At 51.3% G+C, this 20375-nt stretch overlaps 1 protein-coding gene across 2 annotated transcripts in view; it reads right to left on the bottom strand.

Annotated features, from left to right (window-relative positions):
• Positions 1-927: 927 nt before the first annotated feature.
• TEP1 (telomerase associated protein 1) overlaps positions 928-20375 on the bottom strand; it is a 38657-nt gene continuing 19209 nt past the window's right edge. The window contains exons 16-55 of one of the 2 annotated variants that reach the window (XM_004781463.3): positions 19544-19674; positions 19207-19266; positions 18153-18311; positions 17398-17574; positions 17055-17175; positions 16334-16458; positions 15425-15538; positions 15213-15330; positions 14889-15083; positions 14595-14770; positions 14341-14497; positions 14050-14229; positions 13591-13683; positions 13195-13327; positions 12889-13039; positions 12501-12634; positions 12194-12282; positions 11830-11944; positions 11153-11393; positions 10835-10958; positions 9885-10009; positions 9660-9759; positions 9294-9449; positions 8936-9148; positions 8525-8678; positions 8208-8420; positions 7443-7603; positions 7094-7207; positions 6005-6112; positions 5507-5639; positions 5350-5426; positions 5115-5247; positions 4845-4981; positions 4578-4702; positions 3387-3530; positions 3136-3235; positions 1907-2012; positions 1597-1802; positions 1370-1474; positions 928-1148 (exon numbers count right to left, since the gene is read on the bottom strand). In XM_004781463.3, the coding sequence (XP_004781520.2) occupies positions 1026-1148; positions 1370-1474; positions 1597-1802; positions 1907-2012; positions 3136-3235; positions 3387-3530; positions 4578-4702; positions 4845-4981; positions 5115-5247; positions 5350-5426; positions 5507-5639; positions 6005-6112; positions 7094-7207; positions 7443-7603; positions 8208-8420; positions 8525-8678; positions 8936-9148; positions 9294-9449; positions 9660-9759; positions 9885-10009; positions 10835-10958; positions 11153-11393; positions 11830-11944; positions 12194-12282; positions 12501-12634; positions 12889-13039; positions 13195-13327; positions 13591-13683; positions 14050-14229; positions 14341-14497; positions 14595-14770; positions 14889-15083; positions 15213-15330; positions 15425-15538; positions 16334-16458; positions 17055-17175; positions 17398-17574; positions 18153-18311; positions 19207-19266; positions 19544-19674 (5526 nt within the window). In that variant the 3' untranslated portion in view covers positions 928-1025. Of the gene's footprint in view, positions 1149-1369; positions 1475-1596; positions 1803-1906; positions 2013-3135; positions 3236-3386; positions 3531-4577; positions 4703-4844; positions 4982-5114; positions 5248-5349; positions 5427-5506; positions 5640-6004; positions 6113-7093; positions 7208-7442; positions 7604-8207; positions 8421-8524; positions 8679-8935; positions 9149-9293; positions 9450-9659; positions 9760-9884; positions 10010-10834; positions 10959-11152; positions 11394-11829; positions 11945-12193; positions 12283-12500; positions 12635-12888; positions 13040-13194; positions 13328-13590; positions 13684-14049; positions 14230-14340; positions 14498-14594; positions 14771-14888; positions 15084-15212; positions 15331-15424; positions 15539-16333; positions 16459-17054; positions 17176-17397; positions 17575-18152; positions 18312-19206; positions 19267-19543; positions 19675-20375 lie in introns of those variants that run through there. The other variant, XM_045067388.1, reaches the window with a different exon arrangement.

Below are 20375 nucleotides of genomic sequence, written 5' to 3'. Positions count from 1 at the left end.
TTTGGGACATAGAAGACCTTGAACTTTTCCCTAACTCTTAGAGTCTCAGGAAACTTCCTCTCCCATAAGATAAAACTATAGGAAAACAAGGTTTTAGAACTTAAAAGGATCACAGTCCATGGTGAGTCCATGGGTAGGATTGTTCCATCTCTCCATTTGTTTTAATCTTCACAAACTTCAATTTGAGAGCTACACTTTTGGGGTTTCTTCCAAGAATGCAAATTACTATTACTGACAAACATGTGCAGGTCAAGTGGCTGCTGCTGCCTAGTCAGTGGCTGTGAAAGCCAGGAGTCCCATTCCACTCAGCACCCTAGCTTCTCACTTCTCATCTGGGCAGTCAGTTCCGCACAGAAGAGGCTGCTTCTGTGGGAGGAACTTAATGTTCTCTCTAAACGCCCTGACTGGGGGGCACTTTCAACTCACTCCTCCTTTTCTTTTCTTTTTTTTTTTTTTAAGATTTTATTTATTTATTCGACAGAGAGAGAGATCACAAGTAGGCAGAGAGAGAGAGAGGAGGAAGCAGGCTCCCTGCTGAGCAGAGAGCCCGATGTGGGACTCGATCCCAGGACTCTGAGATCATGACCTGAGCCGAAGGCAGCGGCCTAACCCACTGAGCCACCCAGGCGCCCCTCACTCCTCCTTTTCTTAATCTTTCTTGACTAAGTGAGATGTCTTCAGCTCTCTGTTCAAACTAATTGCCGGCCAACATCACTCATTCCTTCCCCCGCCAGGAACGGCATCTCAGGACCCTTGGACGAGCAAGTGACACAAGACTTCTAAAGCCTGATTTCAAAGAATATCTATGAAAGAACTGGTTCCCTTTCTTGCAGTTTTAGTAAGGACTAATGTTAAATCAGAAAAGAAACATGAGAACATCCATATTCCTCTGATCCACATCCACATCAGAACACAGGCAGATTGCACTGGAGATTTTCTGACACTTTATTTAAAAAATTGAATCAAGAAAGGAGCCACTAGTGTCTTCCGGCTTTGCATCTCAAGCACAAGTGGGTGGGACATCTTTACTCCCAGGAGAGAAAGTACACGTTGCCCAGTGTGTCTCCCACTGCAAGCTTCAGGGTAGAGTCGGGGCCCAGCCAAGGTTCCAGGCAGCTGACAGCCGCTTCACACTGGAACAGACCCAGCTACAAAGGGGAACAAAAGATGGGGAGGTGAAGGATACAAGCCTAGGGCCTCCTTACTAACTCATTTTTCTCTCACATTAATGCCTTTTATTTAGAAATAGGTTAGTTGCACATGATAGCAAGAATAGAAGAAAACAGAATTTTGATCTTTTGTACATTCTTTGCCCAAGTTTGCCCTCTGTGACGCTCTTTGAGCCCTCCTTGCACACATACACACTTACCAGCTGCATACTGGGTCTCTCCCACAGCTTAACATCTCTGTCCTTTGAAGCTGTCACCAGCAACCCAGGCAGGACATGGAGGGCTGTGACCGAGCCCGAGTGAATCTTGGAGGGGAAGGAGAAGTGATGTGCTGAGCTTTCAGTGGGCCTTCCTTTGTCAAGGAAGCATCCACCTGTCAGACAGAAGGCCTCGTCCCCTCTATTTGTGACCCATGCCTCTAACTCACCTTTCTACGCTGCTGAGTCCTCAGCTGTGAGGGTGGGGACCAGCTATCTGTGCTGCTGTCTTGCACAGATGGGGCCGTCTCTGGAGTTGGGGTTTCAGGCATTTCTGTTTTCTGCCAGAGGTTGCTTGTCTCCCATTCTCCTTCAGGGGTGCATTTGGCGAGTTTCCACAGCAACCCATCAGAGCTGGCACACAAAAATGAGGACTCTGCCATTTCAAGGACAGAGGTTAGAGCTAGGTTTCTGGCTTCATAGGACCCACCGTCACCTACAAGGCATCTCCAGACCTGTGGGTCCTCCCATCCCACTCACCAGATTCCGGTTTGGCTTGGGTTACCAACACGTAGGTCCCAGTAGGATTCTCCAGGTTTGGCTCAAACTCGAGGCTCTCTTGAAACTCTCCTGACTCCTTTTGCTTCTGTGAAAGGATGGCTCATTTTGTTCAGCCTACTCATAGCACTTGACACTATACAGCCAAAGCAACTGTTTTAGGCTCTGGGCTGGTCAGCACTTTTTTTTTTTTTTTTTTTAAGATTTTATTTACTTATTTGTCAGAGAGAGAGCACAAGCAGGCAGAGTGGCAGGCAGAGGGAGAGAAAGAAGCAGGCTCTCCTCTGGACAAGAAGCCCAATTCGGGACTTGATCGCAGGATCCTGGGATCAGCAGGTTCACTGACTGAGCCACTCAGGCATCCCTGGTCAGGACTTTCTTAACTGTGATTTAGACATCGTAAAGAGCGTGAACGCTTTTTTTTTTTTTTTAAGATTTTATTTATTTATTGTGTGAGAGCAAGAAAGAGAGAGAAAACACACAAGCAGTGGGAGCAGCAGGCAGAGAAAGAAGCAGGCTCCCCACTGAGCAAGGAGCCAAGGACTCCATCCCAGGATCCCAGGAACATGACCACAGCCGAAGGCAGAGCCTTAACCAACTGAGCCAGCCAGGCATCCCTAAGTGCACGAATCTTAAATGTACATCTCAAGGAACTTCTGCATATGTATACATCCGTGCAATCATTGCCCAAGTCAACATGTAGAACATTTCTGTCACCCTAGAAACTTGCCTTCGTGACCCTTCCCAGTCAATACCAGAGCTAACAATATTCTGAGTTTTGTCACCATAAATTAGTTCCATTTGTTCTTTAACTTTATGTGAATGAAAGCATGTAGTATGTACTCTTTTGTGTCTGACTTCTTTCACCCGATGTCATGTCTATGAGATATGTCTGTATTGTTCCAGACACTAGTACTCACAGTGACAAGACAAGAGAGACATGAGAAAAAAAGCAATTAAGAAAACTCCTACATTGATGGTTCCCTGTGATTTTTTTTTTTAACACTGGAATCTTTTTTTGTATCAGTAAAATATTACAGGGAAGCTGAAACCCACTATAGAATGCTCTGAAGTAGAGCCACTCCAGTTGAAGGAACAGAAGGGAATTTGGAACCAATGCCTTTACCCTCCTCTTATCCTCAACCATGGCCCCAAGGTTTTAAAAGTGTTGGTCGTGGACAAATGTTTTAACACACTCAAATCAGACTTACTAAGAGATAAAGGCCTCTAGTTTCCACTGACTGCAGGACAAACACACCATAGTCCTGATGGGTGGACAACAACATAGCACCTTCCGAATAGCGGCAGCTCCTGGTTTATAAGAAAGAAAGAGGCTGAACCCATGAACATCTCTCTGTAAGACCCCAGGGTTTTGTTCTAAGTTAGACCCAAGTTCAGGGTAACCACTAACCCACTTTTCCTTTTTCTGTAGCCTGAGCGGAAACAGCTTTTTGAATCCTACCAGATTTCAGAAGGAGCCTCCCCTGGTTTCATGCACTGTAACCGCAAACCCGCATCGGCCAAGATGAGGGAGTGACCGTCTGGAGCTAGGGCCACACCTGTCAGGAACCCTAAGTCCTCCTGCAGAACTCGGTTCAGGTGAAGACTGCAACTCAAAAAAGGTACAAGGACAAAGAGAGACCCTATTTTAGTCCACCTCTCTCAGGCTCCTTGGCTCCCCATGAATTCCTCAGGAGAGAAGTACAGAATGCGATCAATTACCTTCCCTACAAATTCTCTTCCTCTTTCTGTTTTTCTTATATTAGTATTCATCATCACCATCCCCTCACCCGCTCAAATGAGGCATCTCTTGGCTTCTTGTCTCTTCCTTCCCTCCTGACCTCCAACTGATTAATAAGCACTGTGGATTCTACTTGCCAATACCTGCCTAAATCTCTATCCCTCCTTCTCATCCCACTGTCTGGCTCGGGGCCCACACTATGTCTTCCCTGGACTAGAGCAACTGCTGTGAAGGTGGCCTCTCTGCCTGTAGTATCTCTCTACTACTACCCATCTTCCATAATGCCACTGGAGTCTTCTTCCTAAACTGCAGCTAACTATTCTCAAAATCCTTGACACTGTGCCCTCTACAGCCTTCCCCCAGTTTATCTTTTCAATCCAATTCCCCAAACCCCCCACCACCACTCTCCCCAAGAACCCAACGTCTCAGCTGTGCCAGAATATACCATGCACTCTCATGCCTCCTTGCCTTTTGTTAATACTACTGAAACACCATTTCCTTCCCTTAAGGGTCCAGAGAACTCCTACTCACCCTTAAAGCCCAACCTCAAATAGCAACTCTTTTGTAAACTATAAATTTCTCAAATTCTGGGAATTATAGATCTCTTCCTTATAGCACTAATCACTCTGCCTGTTGCCGGTGGTTGACTTCAGTGCATATTCCTCTACTGTGCTTCCTAAATTAAAAGGTAATTTCAATCTGGTTCACACAGCCTGGCTCAGAGCTTAGCCTAAAGTAGACACTGATAACTATTTAAGTTGACATGAAGGGGAGCCAAAACAATTTCCCAAGGACTTTTTCCCACTTACTAACATCCTATTGACCTAGTTCAGAAGTAGGGGTGGAGTGATTTGCACAAAATCTATAAGGAGACCATCGACATATCACATGGACCCAGCTGCCCCATCTCACCTGAAATTTCTGGATGTTGAACCCTCCTGCAGGTCCACGTGCCACTCACTGACCTTTTCATTAGCACTGAGAACAATCAAGGTACGTGCCGAGTACCACACCAGAGCATTGATGTGGCCTGGAGCCTGGGGAGCATGACATGTTCATCTCAGTATTCCCGAAGAGCCAGGGTTAACCCTCATTCCCTCCCAGCCACCTACACACACCAGTACATGTACAGCTGGGGCAGAAGTCACACAGACAAGCACCAAGGTTGATCCAATTCACCTGTGCTGTGGCCACAGCCTTAGCTTCATGCCACAGAGTTAGTTCCCCAGTTCGATTCCCAGATACTGCCACAGAACCGTCGGGGGCCCAGGCCACAGCAGTGATGGCTACAGGACTCCTGGGTGTGTATGTGTCATCTGGAGAAGGAAGTAGGTGATGCATTAGAAGCTGGACCACTCCTAGGACACAAGGAGATATCAGGCCACCCTTGACCTTCATGGTCCCACTAACACACCCCTCTAGATACTGCCTCTCTCCATGCCTTCTCACCTGCTTCCTCGGGTACCTGCCAGAGCCGTACAGAACCATCCTCTGAGGTGGTCAACAGGAGGCCTGAGGTGTCTGAAACTGCAGCTGCACTGATTGGGCCACTGTGTCCCAGGAGGGTGTGTGTCTGAAACACCTAGGAGGAAAGGACGGAGGTGGGAGAGTAAGGGCTCAGCGTCATAGTTGTCCTACTCTGCCCTCTCCACTCCATCCACCCCAGTCCTTTCAGGGAACTCACCAAGAGCGGATGCCACAACCGTGTGGCCCCATCCAGTCCAACAGTCACCACTAGAAGCTCTGACCCAGGCTGCCCAGCTGAGAAGGCACAGAGATGAAGTCAGAAGAAGGGGGAAAGCAGGGGGGAAGGGAGGAAAAGGGAACTGGCATTTCCTTACCTGCCCGGGGCTCGAGGGCAGCGGCACAGTGGCTGATAGGTCCTGAGTGAGCAGGGATGCTCGTCAGCTCCACACCCTGATGGTCCCACACTTTCAGTGTTCCATCTCGGCCCACAGACACCACATGTTCTTCCTATTCCAGAGCACAGGATCAGACCAGAATCGCACCGAGCAGGACAAGAGGAGTATGCCTCCTACCACAGAGGTGAGGGCTGAGGACTAAAGGCCTACGAGATGTCCAAGAGTGTGGAGAACTTGGGGACACAGGCTGGGTGGCTCAGGACTGCAATCCTGCACACAGTTCAGACACTGAGCTGCCCTCTTCCTCCCCTCACACCAACCCTCCATCTCAATACCCTCATCCTGCTCTAATTCAGGCCCGAGTATCTCATTCTTTATACTTCTTTTGCCTTTGAGATTAGATACCCAATGCACCCATCTCCCAAAGCCTCCTTAGCCTTCCCAGGGCCCCGAGTGAGTTTTCTGCCACCTCCTCACCGCGGCCACCACGGCGCTCACGGCACTCTGATGACCTAGGAAGTGGCCAAGCTGCTGTTGCTGTCCTGGGTCCCACAGCCCCACAGAGCCATCACTGGAGCAGGAGACCTGCACAGTCAGAGGTCATAGAAGTGGGATTAGCAGCATGCCTCCAGCATTTTTGTACATTGACAACGCGGGCACAGGGTGGGGTGGGCATTAAGGTTGGTGATTAAGAACATTGGCTGTGCTGGGTTCAGTTCCAAGCTCCACCATCCTTTACTTTGTGACCTGTGGCAAGTTCATCTCTCTGCGCCTTGGGATTGTCGTCCAGTCAACGAGGATAGTAACAGTGTCACTATTTGCTGTGGCTGCTGCGGGGCTGATGTACCTGCACCTACACGAAGGGCTGCCTGGTACGTACTGAACACTGAATGCATAGTGGCTGTTGTCCCTGTTATTCACAAACTGTCAGTCAACAAACCAGACAAAGGTGAACAGCCTGCAATACCAAGGAAAGATGCAGCTGCCCAGCAGGCAGGGGCAGAGAGCAGTCTGTGACAATTCTAGTCAACTGATTCTCACTCCTTTCTCATCTGTTCCTGAGAACAAGTGTGGGAACTGTGCATGGGAAAACTAGGCTTCACCAACCTTAAGTGCATAATCTTAGGGGTTTGTCTTTGTTTTTGTTTTTTGTTTTTTGCCTTAGGACCAAAGAAAATACAGCAGTATCCTCTCACTGCAGGGATAGGTACCCTAAGCCTTTGGGGAGACAGTTCTGTGTTCTTATTAAGAATCAGGGCTCTCTTATGATTAGTGCCTCAGCCTCATCACTTATACGGCCTTGAAAATGTTCTTTAATCTATCTGAGCTCAAGATCCTCATCTGTGAAATAGAGATAGTAGTACTGTCTACTTCACACAGAGTTGTAAAGACTAAATGAGGCAAGATGTATGAAGAGCTTAGTTCAATTCCTGGCACATACTTGCTCAATAAATGTCAGCTATTACTATTATTATAAACAGGTGTTGGAAGCAGGATGACTTGGGCCATGTGGTCCTCCCCCAGGAACCCTGCTGGGCTCTGCCCCACCCCCACCCCTTCCCTTACCAGTAGGTTGTCTCTGGTCCAGGCACAGCCAGTGACCCAGTCACGGTGACAGGCAGAGAAGGAGCAAATCAGAACAGGGGCTCTGGGCATCCGCACATCCCAGCAGAAGAGATTCTGGATAGGTCCCAAGACAGGGAGCAGTCAGGACCAGAGGAGGGAGGTAGGAACATCAGGGCCATTTCCGGCAAGAAAGTTTAAAGGAGTAGGGAATATTAGGGAAGGGGTGGTAGAAAGAGGTGGCCTAGGGGGTGTGGTAAAGCAAAATGCCTCGGGAGCCATGGGAAATGGACTGTTGAGGAGTCCAAGACTCAGAGGGGCTGTGGGCTCAAGGAGGGAGCCCGCGGCTCACCCGGTCCCTGCCCCCGGTAGCCAGCCTGCCTCCATCGGTGCTGAAGCTACAACAGCTCACAGGACCCTCATGTTTCCGGAGCTCAGTGTCACGGGGAAAGTCTTCTGCTGTCTGTGCCAGTGTCAGCAACTGCCTTGGCCAGAGCCGCACTGTGAAATCTTCTGCATTGGAAAGAGGGAGAAAGAAAGATTCCCTGAAAGAGGACGTGAGACAGGATCCCAAAGACAAAGGCAAGCATGCTGGGTGAGGGTGATGTCCAATGGCAGTGAGTCACAGGCTATGGAGTACCCGAGTGACAAGGGTCAGTCATTGTATGAGGTCACAAGACAGGAACACCAGGCACTCCTAGCTCTGGCTCTTCAGCTCCCCAACTCCGTGCTACACCTCGGACCCTCCTCTTCTCCTCTTCCACTATCACTTGGACCAAGTCTCCTACCTGGAGAGGACTAAGACCATTCTGCATTTCCACCTCAACATCTCTCTCCTCCTCCTAAGGGAAACCCATCCCCATACACAGCAAAGTCTGAGACCCCTGGGCAGAAACTCAGAGGATTCCAGCAATTAACAGAGGTCCCAGAATCAGGGTTAGAAAACAAGAAGAAAGAGTGTAGATTGATGATGCAAGACAAGTGCACATACAAGTACTTTGAAAGTTTTAAAGATAATTATATATGTGTGTGTGTGTGTTTCCTATACACATACACATATAAATTGAGGGAAGGCACAAGCATATTTGAAAGGAAGCTGCCCAATGCCCAGCAGTACCTGAGGCAGAAGCCAAGAGTTCTTTGGAGGTGGCCAGCCCCAACACGGGCTTCTGGTACCTGGACAAGAGCCAGAGGGACTGAAGGGAACCTCCTTTCAGAGTCCAGCCTTGCAGGGACCCATCTTCTGCACCACTCACCAACACCTCAGGGCTTAGCCAGACCAGTGCAGACACTGCCACATCTACTGCCTGACACTGAGCCCCCTGGGAACCTAGAGTATGAGGAAAAAGCAGAGTGAGACACTGGGAAAGGGAATTCAGGGTGGGGAGGTTCTTTCCAAAGGCTCAAACACCCCATCCCCTCTCTCTTCAGCACCTGAAGCGATTTTGTAGATCCTGATGCCATCTGCTCGGTACCCAACGGCCACCCGATCACCATCTGGGCTGAGAGCCACAGAGAGGGCAGGAGAGAGAGAAAGGGAACCCAGGCACCCCCGGGGCTGACCCAGAGATCCAGACCACACCTGAACCTGAGGGCCAAGAACAGGACTTAAAGATACAACACTTCTACCCCCAGAGCAAGAGCCACCCCCATTAAAGTCCTCCTCCTCCCTAAAGGGCTCCCCTCTCTTCTCAGAAAGCAGCCCATGCATACACTGCACCCCTCTCCCTGTAGCTTGCACCAGCGAAGCCCCTCCACAGTGTCCCCAACAAAGGCTCCACCCTCACCCAAATACCCCTGCCCTCCCCCCTCCTCCTAACCCACCACCAGCCTCTGCCACCTGACCTTGCCATCCTCTCCGGCTGTCAGTAACTGGCGCCCAGCGCGCAGGAAGAGGGCAGCAGCCACAATGCCGTGGTGGGCCGGGAAGACAGCTAGCCGTGCCCCCTCATGCCAGGACCACAGTTCTACCGTGCTGTCCAGCCGACCCACAGCCACAACCCGCCCAGGCGCATTGAACACCAAGGTACGGACAGAGGCTCCTGGGGCTCCCAGTTCCTACCCAAGGAAGTAGAAACAGAAATGTGGGGACCTGCCCTCAAAACAAGCCCAAAGTGAAACAGAATGTGGATGTCCATAATCCCGTATCTTCCACTCCTGCCCTCTTGGCCTTCCTGCCCCAGAGCCTCGCAGGAATTCTCACCTTGGCAGCTTTGAGCCCGTCCACATGGAAGAAGCTGAAGCTGCCAGCCCAGCTGCCCACAGCCATCACCTGCCCCTCTGGGTGGAAAGCAACGCAGTTCAGAGGCCGGGGACACGTGTGCTGGAAGGCCAGCTGCCCACGGACTGTGTCCCACAGCTGAAGGAGAAAGAAAGGGAGAAAACTAGGTGCCTAGTACAGATACCTAAGCCTCTCAAGCCCAGAGGCCATCTTGTCCAGCCCCCTGCCCTCAGCCTCCCCCAGGCACCAGGAAAAGCCTCCCCCAGGCCAAGCCACACTAAGAGAACAACTTGCGGGGATGACTTGCATTTAGGGCCACTTTGACTACCACTGCCCCTTGGTCATTACCTTTAGGCATCCCCCTAGACACACGGTGGCCAGCAGCCGGCGGTCTGGGCTTAGGCAGCAGCCAGTGATTTGATACTGGTGAGCACTGGTCTGGAGCACCCTAGCCCAGGGAGACAAAGTTAGGCTTCTGGGAGCCCCTGGCCTCCCTCCTCTTTCCCCTGCCCTGAGGGCTTCTGACAAGCAGGGAAGACTCTCACTCCAAGACATGGGGGAGGGGTCCCTTACCGACAACCTTGTTGCAGGTCCCAGAGCTCCAGAAGCCCATCAAAGGCAGTAAGAAAGAGGGCACCATCCGAGAGGAATGAGCAAGAGGAGACCCCATCACAGCCGCTCACCAAAGACTTCTCCTCCTATGAGAACGAGCAGGGAAGCATGCTCAGAACATTCCCCTGACCCCCAGTGTCCAGCCACTCCAAGCTCCAACCAAAAAGGAGGCCAAGGCAAGAAGGGATAGAGAAAGGGTGGCCCTCTGGCCCCACATCAAGAGCTTTGGGCCCCACTCCAGATGTGGGCCAAGCCTCGGTTCAAGTGGTGCCACATCTCCCCTATGCCCAACCCCATATGCATCCCCAAATCACAGAAGATTCTGAGGGGTTTGTGTATGTATGCACGCATATATACATATATGGCAGTGGGAGCTGATATGGGTGGGAGGCAGAGAAAGGGAGTGGCTATGGCTGTGGGACCCACTTCAGCCTAATCTGCTGTTACCTTCCTTCAAGCACCCTCTGCTGCAATCATTCCCAGAAGTTTCCTGGAAACATTCTCCCCTGTGCCTTTTACTCAACTGGAATGTGCGCTCTTGCCTGTCCCATGTTCTCCCGGAGGTATCCAACTCACTCAGCTCTTGTCTATATTATTCAGTTATGTTTTGGTTCCTTTCCACCTTGTATGTCTTCTCTTTCAACAAAATGGCCATTTGGTAGGCAAAGACAGGTATGTACCTGGAGATGCTTAGTACAGTACAGCCTTAGTACAGCCCTGAATGGAAAGGTATGCAGCAAATATTTGGCAGGTGTGACTGATTTAATACCAAGCCTTTGATTTTATGTGAGGGAAATGCAAGTTGCTGAATCAAACAGGGTGATAACAGATGGGGCTGGCTTGCTGAGGTCTTCAGGACAGTTTGTGAGGCTTTTTCTAGAGGCAAACTCTGCCCACCTTGAGTGTCATACCTGCCAGGTTCTCAGGTCCAACAAGTAAACCATCCCGTTGCCAGTGCCAACAGCAGCTCTTTGCCCACTGGGGGAGAGGGCCACCGCTGTGGGGGATGAGGAAACTGCCAGAGATAGGCTGGAGCTAGATAAAGAGTGGGAAGAAAGGGAGGAAACCAGGATTTCAGAGAAGGAAGGGGCCAGGAATTCACACTTGCATTCCTGTGCCTGAGTCCCCTCCTCCTTTGTGACTCTGGTCTGTCTTTCTTCTCTAGTTTCAGAAAGGGCTGTGGCTTGCTCTCTGACAGGCTTCCCAGTACCCGGGGCCATGGACCTTACTTCTGCTGGCCCTCCACGGTGTGGGGTTTATTAAGCCATCGTAGCGTGTGCTGGGGGCGCCATCGCTGGAAAAGCTGTGGGGCCTGGTGGCAAAGAGGTGAGTCCAGGGGCTGGTTGGCTGCCTGCTGGGGCAGGAGCAGGGGGTACTGGCTGAGGACAGGAGCTTGCTGCCTCAGGAACGTGTGAAACATGGCAGTCTCAGCCTCAGGAAGACTTTGTTCATCGTCAGAGACAGAGGAAGCTGTGGGAAAGATGCGGAGCATCACTGGAGAGCCAGCCCATAGCCCCATTAACCCCAGTACCAAATATAGTCATATGATGTGTCAAAATGTTAAGTCTTGAAGCCTTCTGGCCATCAGGAAGACCCATTAAAAGTACAAAGCCTTAGGCCCCACTCTGGACCTAGGGAACCAGAATCCAGGAACCCAGAGATCTGTAATTTGAACAACATTTCCAGGTAATTTTAGGCCTGTTAAATAAAGTTTGAGAACCTTTGGTCTAAGAGACCGGGGCAGAAGATCCCCTGAAAATCACCTCCTTACCCTCTTGGCCTTTTCGGCCTAGAATAGAAATTTAACTGTTCTTTGCATTATACCTCCCGCCCCCCACCCCCAGCACACCCCCTGTGAACACACCGAGGAGGCCCGTATCTCAGAGAAGCCACTGACTGATCTTACCGTAGAGGGCATGGGCCTCCAGGAGCCGAGAAACCAGACCCAGTTCCAGGTGTGCAGCCACCACATGGAGATTGGTGAGGAATTTTGCAAGAAGGCCACGGTTCCCGCTCTGGAGCTGGGAAGATTGGATGGGACTCGTTAGGATGTGAAGAGGCAGGTGAGAAGGAAGAATCTAGTTTTAGACTCTGTGCAGCCAGGACCTCGACCTAGGAGCTGGGACAAAGGACATGGAGGAAGAGGGCAGGAAACCTGGATGGAGAAAGGTAGAGAGGGGTGGCGGTAGTGGTGGTCAAGGGGGAGTGGGGTCTCAGAATAGTCAAAGCAGTTGCCTGGGAGAAGGTGCCTATGGGATCTGGAGACTAACCAGGTGGTAAGGCAGATCTGCCAGGGCCTCAGGAAGGCAGCTTCGGAAGGTGCCTGAGGCATCAGGGTCACAGGTCTTCCAGAGCTGAGCTGCAGGTGTGGGTCAGAGTAGACAGTGAGACAAGCTCGGTCCTGAAGCAGCTCCAAAGATTGCATGGCACAGGTCACAGCAAAAGCCATCCACCCAATGGGGTGGCAGGTGAGGGCACTAGCCGAATGGGAGCACCAGTGGGTGGTCCTGGCTTCCAGGCATCAGCCCCACCCTCAGTCTCCCGGGGTCAGTTTGGGCCAGTTCAGGCCGAAATCACCTGCGATGAGGACGTGTGCTGTCTTCTCCAGCCCCCGCCTCTTCCCATATCGACATTTAGCTGCTGTCCTCAGGGGCCCGGCAGGGAGGCAGAGCCGGGCACCAGCACGCTCGAGAGGGCCCTCCCCTAGCAGACTGTTCTCATGTGAGGGAGAGAGGGCAGGAGAGGAGGGGAGGAGGTCTGTCAGTGAGCACCTGGCATAGCTGTGGGCTCCCGTGCCCATCCCATGGAGTGGTAAATTAAGAAGCAGCCCATTTGGAGCCTGGGAGACAGGTGTCAGGGGCTATATCCAGGGAAGGGTGGAATGAAGAAAGGCTCATACGGGGCCCAGGCTCAAAGACAGGAAGGCACAGGAGATTGGTGGGAGTCCAAGTAGGGGCAGCTGTACCTGCGCAGACTCTGGACGAGGTAGACAAATGGGCCCATGGGGTAGGGGTCCCCACTGTTGCCAGCAGCCACTGCTTCTTCCCAGCTCTCAGCACCCCTGGGAAGTATCCGCCATGCACTCAGCACTCCATGCAACTGGTCCACGGTCAGACCTAAAAACCCCAGATCTCTGAAGCTCCCACCAAACCACAGAGTGTACCCATGCCATGGCACCCGGTCCTCCTCATACCACTCACTGAGACCCCAACTGAGCCAATGCCATCTAACCCCTGCGCATTCTGTCTCCCACGCCACCCCAACCACTGACCACTACATGTGGCTTCAAGGGTGGCCAAGGCTTGGGGAAGGATGTCAGGGCCATGTTCTTGCTCCAGGGTGCCCAGGATGTGCTGCAGCAGCAGCGGGACAGTGGAGGGCAGGGTCCGGAGTCTCTCAGACACCTGGGAGAAGAGGGAGACTGGGCTTCAGACAGTGGGGGGAGGAGAAGAGGCAGCTTTCATTGTAAGGAGGGGAGTGGGCAGCAGGAGGAACTGTGGAAAAGGATGAGAAAAAAAAGAGAAAGCATGGGGGAGATCCACCCCAAGGCGGCACAGGATGAGGGCAGGAAAAGTAGAGGGATAGGGGTGAAAGGAGCCAAATGAAAGAATGGGAAGTGGATTAGGACTGAAAAGATGAGCAGTGAGGGTTTACGCCCCCAGCCAACCTGCTCATAGAGCGTGTAGAGCCTCAGATGTTCGGTGACCAAGCGCAGGTAGAGCGGCAGAGAGGACCCCCGCTTCACCAGCAGCAGCCGCATCTGACGAGACAAAGGGGACTCAGTGCAGGGAGCAGACAGCAGGGCTGTGCCTCCTCTGAGAGCCCCCAACAGGCATCACCTGATGGCCTCACCTCAGAACACAGCCATCCCTGCCCTCCGGTGCTATGCCAGACCCTCTTTCCGGAAAGCCCCCAATGGTTCAGCCTAGCGCACCCAATAACCACAGCCTTACTCCTTCCCTCATCAGGACAGGCCCCGGGAGGCCATTCACCAGGGGGAAAAGGCTGGCTGGTATTATAAGGATTCCCAGTTATTGACAGCTTTCACTGGCACAGAGCTCCTTCAGAAACCAAGGAGCAGGCTGCACGGGGTCCTCACCCCCACCACCCCTGGCCTACATCCAACCTGGTTGTTAAAAGGTGACTCCTCCAGCCGTTTCCCGTACAGAGCCAGCTCTTCTCTCACCAGCCGGGCCCGGGCAGATGGCTCCAGGGGCCCCAGGGCCACCACATGGGCACCTTGGCTCTGCTCAAGGGTCTCCACCAGGACCGCATCAGTAGACACGCTCAGTACCAGGTGCACCCTCTGTGATATTTGGGCAAAAGGGAAAGGAGGTGGAAAGAAAAAGAGCAGGACAATGTTGGAGAGCTCCCTTCCCCACTATTGCATCCCACCCCACTTCCTTCTCACACTCACCGGGGGAAGGGTCTTTGGGATCCAGTCTGAGACTGGCTGCCCATGCTGACCCACCAGCCTGTCAGCCCCATCGATGATCAGCACCAGGGCTTGGCCACTTTTCAGGGACTGAGCATACTCAGGCAGCAGCCTCTGCTGGAGCTCCCATACTAGGCCCCTGTGTGTGCAGGGTAAGGACTAGGGTCAGCAGGAGAGGAAGACATACTGGTAGTGTCATATGGCATCAAGAGGCTGGGCTAATGGGGGATACACACCGGTAGGTGGTGGGGAGGCTGCTTGGCTTTTGCAGTTGGCTATGCAGATAGGCACAGAGGCGTCTGAGCAGGGTGAGGGCAAGACCCTGGTCTGGGCGGGCCCCTGAAAAGTGGAAGAAGACTAAGGGGACCACCTTGGCCCCACTGGGAGCCTGCAGGGATGACACAAGAGATGCCTGCATGGAAAGCAAAGAGAAAACATGGTTATGTTTTCCACGCACAACTCCCTGTGGCCCACTTCCTTTGCCCACACAGCACCCCTTTCCTCCTGCCCAGGGCTCTGAGACTATGTACCAGGAAGGCCGTCTTGCCCTGTCCCGACTGCCCAGTCACCAGACTCAGCTTCTCTCGGTGAAGCATTAGCTGCTTCACTGTGTCCCGAAGAAGGTGCGGTCGGGCTGGACTCGGTGGGCTCTGCAGCTGCTGGAAGGTAGCCTGGACCAAGTCATCATCTGGGACGGAGACTGGCTGTTCCAGCTGGGCCCTAGGCTGAGGGCACATGGGCCAATAAATGACAATATTTCTATGGCCCTAGAACCCCCAGGCCTGAAAACTCACAGAGCCCCACCAAGTTACTTCCCATCCAGAACTACCCAGACCACTCCCTTGTCCACTCACCTGTATGTAAAGCTTCTGGATCATATTCCACAGGTCCTGCAGAACCAGCTGCCCAAACTCTTCCAGCCCCCCAGCATAGGGTCGGCCAGCTGCCACACCCCCCCACTCACAAGGGTAACTGTGGGCAAAGCGAGCACAAGCAGAGTTAGACAGGGCCTGGTTCCCCTCCCCATATCTCTCCCTGCAAGGGCTCTCTACCTCCCCCAGCTCACCTACGACAGGTAAGCCCTTCCCGTCTGCTCAGGAAGCTTTTCAGTTCTGAGATCCGATGAGCAGCCTCTTCAGACTCAGAAGTAAAGTCAGGTTTCCATGTATCTGGTACAGAGCTGACCCCCAAAGAGACCCCAAGAGTGGTCTACACTCAGACCCCAGCCTCTCTTCACCCCCAACCATCAGACCTGGCTGTGGTTCCCTGAAACTCCCCAAGTGGAGATTGTTGGGGCCAATTCCACGTTAAAACCTGTTAAACCCCTACGGCCTGCCTGGGCCTACTTAGCCATAGTGACTCCATGTTGCCTAGGTAGCCATTTTGTTGTTTAATAAATGCTTCAGCAGTTACTGATACCGGTTCCAGGTAACCGTTGCCAAAACACATACCTAAAACAAGGCCATTTTGTTGTTTAATAAACGCCTCAGCAGTTACTAGTATCGGTTCCAGGTAACCATTACTAAAACACACAGGTAGGAGACATCCAGTCAGCCAAAGCCACATATGTAGATGTCTGCAGTTGTGCCCTATAAAACTAGCCTGTAAGACCAAGGGGTGTTCACTCTCTTCAGAGGAGGCCCTGGCTGGTCAGTCTGACTTCTAATGCTTGACATAGAATAAAACTTTACATAATTTTCACTTTGTCTCAGCCTCGTTCCCCTGGCCAGTCAGTTTACCTTCTAATGCTTGGCATAGAATAAGGCTTTGCATAACTTTCACTTTGTCTTAGTCTCGTTCCTTTGATAACGGACCCAACAGAAATCTCCTGGCTTCAGAGGCAAGGCTAATGTGGTGCTGTGAGGCCAGCTATCCGAGCCCCATGCGCTCTTCCAGCCTCCCCCGTCCTATACTCTGAATGCCAGGGAGAGAAGACATGGCCACTGAGCTGAGCCCCAGACACAACAGTAGGTACCTTAGGAAGTTGGCATCCCGGAAGTAGATGAGAGCCGGGGCAGAGGGCTGCAGGCGCAGGCCCCGGTCCAGGAACTGCATCACCTCCATCTCTGTCACAGAGCGGCCTGGAGGGTACCGCTGGGCCTGAGGGGAGAGGGCAGAAGACAGGTGGTTTCAGTCCCAGGTCACACTAACCCATCCCCCGAGACCTGCCAAGATCCCAGGGCTCCAGCATCTCAGTAATGTTCCTCCTTCCCTCCCGCCAGATACAAGCCAATAAAACACAGAGACTAGCTAACATTTATTGAATGCCTGTCAGGTGTTGAGCATTTTTAAAAAACAGATTTCTAATTCTCAAAGTAACTCTGTAGTACAGACACCACTAGTCCTCTTTAATATATGGGGAAGTGGAGGTTGGATTAGGATAAGCCATGTCCCACAAAGTCACACAGTCTGTAAATGACAAAAGGGACATCAGAATCCAGCTCTGATAGCAAAACCTGAACAGACCTTCCCTCTTACCTCTCGCATCCCTTGGCCAACTGAAAGATACTTCTCAAAGGAATCCCCTCATCTAGGACTTGGCCACTTGTGCAGTCTTCTGCCTGGGATTCACTTCAACTCTCAAGGAGATGCCTGGCCATAGTCCCAAGGTTCCTGACACCCTGGGGTTTCTCTCCACCCCTGCCCAAACTCCATTTCCTCCCCAGACCCTGCTCCAGCCCCGCTGTCTGCCTTACCCAGCGGAAGTGAGGATGGTCAGGGAGGTTGTAGTTGGGAGGAACGTAGCCATAGCGAGAGCCCAGAATCCCCACAAATAGCTGCGAATTCTCCACCTCTCCCAGACACACTTCCAGTTGTCTGCAGACATGGTTATGGAAGCACCAGATCAGGGAATACAGGTACAAATAGGAAGACAGGGCCATGGCTCAAAGCCAAGGCAAGCTGCTCTTGTTAGCATCCAAAGAGCTCCCCCTGCCCTAAGCCCTCAGCCCTCCTTGCAACCTCCACCCTACCCACGTCAGTTCTACCACACAAGCCCCTCACCCCTGACCTGGCTCCCCTTCCCTGTGGCCCCCTCACCTGTTCCTACGGGTCTCTTCCTCCGTGATGCCCCAGCGCAGGTCGATGGCATGAAGGCTGATGTGGTGGGGTGCTGCTCGGGCTTGCAGAGCTGGCAGTACGGACCGTAGCAGCAGGTCCCGCTCTCCATGCATGTCCCGGAAAGTGGAGGAAATGAAAAGCCGGATGCTGCACCATCTGAGGGTAAGCAGAGGCCTAGGCTCAGTCTAGCTAGGCTCACCCTAATGCACAAGCTGGCACAAATAAGGTCTGATGGACAGCAGCAGCGGAGGGGGTGGGGCGTGCAGTAGGCCTCAGAGCCCTGGAACATAAACCCTACTTGCCATTTCTCACACACCCTCCTTGGTCAGCTGATCATTAGACACTTACTATTCACCTACTGTGTGCTCGTGACAACACGGTGAAGAAAGCACAATCATTATCTCCCTTTTACTAATCAAAAAGCTAAAGCATCAAGAAATGAAGAAAAACAAGTAGCCCAAGATTCAAGCTACTATTTGGCTGAGCTGTGATGAGAAAGCCAGAGCCTCTTCTCCTGAGCCCTCTACCTGAGCCTGCCTCACCCTCTGACTCCCTTCCCCAGTAGAGAGAAGAGTTGGCTCACAATGTGACAACTTCCTCTGGCAGAGGAATCCCTACCTGGGAAAGAGGAAGCATACCTTGGTGAGTAGAACAGGAGCATCTCAACATCCAGAAATGCAACCACCTGCCCACTGCCTCTCCCAATTCACAAAGGCATAGAAACATAGACCAACCGAGGCTGGGAAATCAGAGCCAAGTGGCGAAGAGTGCTCTCTTCCAGTGGCCGGAGAGACAGGTCCCCTGTCTTTCCTGGGGGGGGTGGAATCTTGAATATTTTGTCCATTTGGCCCACATGTTCTAGAAGACGGGAGGCTCCACGCTCTGCAATGAACCTGACATAAATGTGACCAAATAAATAAGAGTGAATACCAGAGGCAGAATCAGATCTTCCAAGGGGACAGGGGACAAAGATACAGCTAGGGAAGGTCACCTAATTAACCGGAGCTCCTTAAGAAGACAACCATAAGCAGTTAATGTAGACTTAAAATAACCAGGATGCAGAACCACCCAGATAAAGGAAGAGAGAAGAAACCCAGCTCTAGCCCTCCTGCTATGCATGTTTATCACGGGCTTTCTTTGGGCCAGGAGCAATTGGGCTGGTAAAGGTGAAGATTTAAGGTTAAAGATTAAGGCCATCCCAGAACTTCTTCAGCTCTGTATCAGCTATAAAAGCTACCTGGAAAAGGAGGAATGGGCATGAGTCTTCCTAATAGCAGTTGATGCCAGTGGAGGCATATAAAGGAAAATGTTGGAGAGAAAACAAGTAAGTGAGAGAACATGGAAAGAAAGACAAAGTAAAAAGATTCTATAAATTTAGATTCTATAAATAAACTTGGCATGAGATTTCCTCTGGATCAAGAATGAAAAGAGGCCACAAACAATGAATAGAAATAATATGACCAACTCTTGAGTTGTTCCCTTAAAAACAAACAGTACAACCTTGCCCATCCTTTATCCTTCTGCCTCCTATATGTAACACAAAGATGAGGGCTGGAGCTGGAGCAGCTGTCTTGAGCCATGAGGTGAAAGCAGAATATTTGAGGATGATGGAGCAGTAAAAGGTGACTGAGCCCCTCTAACACTGTTGCTGCTATACCAGGATGGCTGCAGAAGAGCAATAAGCTTCTATATTGCTTAAAAAAAGAAGTAAAGGGAGTAGAAGCCAGGTAATCTCGGAAAGATGTTCTAACAAAACCCCAACCCCTTCAGTGCTCATTCAGTACTCACTTCAATATCCCATCAGTGTAGCCTGAGAGAGTCACGCTGTTGGGATTCGAATCTGGTAATCTGGCAAAGGAAGAAGCAGTCACTAGCCATCAGAAACAGTGCCAGGAGCACAGAGTCACTGCTCTCTAGGATGGATACCCCAGCTGTGCACTTTGAATAGGGTTATGTGCTAGGCTGGGGCATGGAGCCAGGCTGAAGACTTCAGAGAAAGCTCTAGTATTTAGGCAGAGATAGGGACGTGCCTGGCGAGTGGGAGGATCCCAAACTACAGTAAGGGTAGAGAGGAAATCTGGGAACCTATCTTCTGGCACTGGACAAGGAGTTTGAGCATCCTTACATGTTACATGTCCTTTGTAGGGGGACAGAAACGAAGAGGCACTTGGAATTCACATGCTGCCAGAAAAGCTGTTTGGCCTCATTTACCAGTCTGTTACACATAGTGTTGCCAAAGAGGATGACCCTGTCCACCTGTAAGATGAAAAGGAAGGGGCTGGGATCAGGAGGCAGAAGAAGAAATGCTAATAAACTCAGGATATCTAAAGAAAAGATTTCTGGGGATTAGGGGATTAGGACAGCTCTGACAGGAATGGAAATTGCTTCTCCAGAGAACACTGAGGTTGGGGGAAGCCACTACAACCTGACATGGAGTAAGGAGGAAGGGGGGAAGGGAGGAGGGCTGCTGGAGCTGGCTAATTCAGGCTCACAAGAGCTGATCGATAAATTTTTAGAGAAGTGCTTGGGTGGCTCAGATCATTAACTGTCTGCCTCTGACTCAGGTCATGATATCCAGGGTCCTGGGTCCTGCTCAGCAGGGAATCTGTTTCTCCTTCTCTCTCTACCTCTCCATTCGGCTTGTGCTCTCTCTCTCTCTCTCTCTGTTAGATGAATAATGAGTAAGTAAAATCTTTTTTCAAAATTTTAAAATAATTTTAAGAATTTTGTGAGCCAGTTGTTAAACATGGCCACTACTAAACATTAAATTGTATAAACTTAAATTATATTAAAAATGAAGGCAACAAATACTCAAAACTCATCACTTCCTAATTCTTTTACTACATGTTACCATTATCTACTCTTGGTCTTATTTACATCTACTGTATCTATACTGTAGAAATACCATGTAGTGCTATACTACTGGGCATCACTTCCCAACTCTGCTCACCGATACC

The sequence above is a fragment of the Mustela putorius genome, unplaced genomic scaffold (genome assembly GCF_011764305.1).
Source record: "Mustela putorius furo isolate JIRA1106 unplaced genomic scaffold, ASM1176430v1.1 tig00003896_pilon_pilon_pilon, whole genome shotgun sequence".
In the NCBI taxonomy this organism is placed as follows: Eukaryota; Metazoa; Chordata; class Mammalia; order Carnivora; family Mustelidae; genus Mustela; species Mustela putorius.
This window is presented reverse-complemented; position numbering and strand designations above follow the sequence as displayed.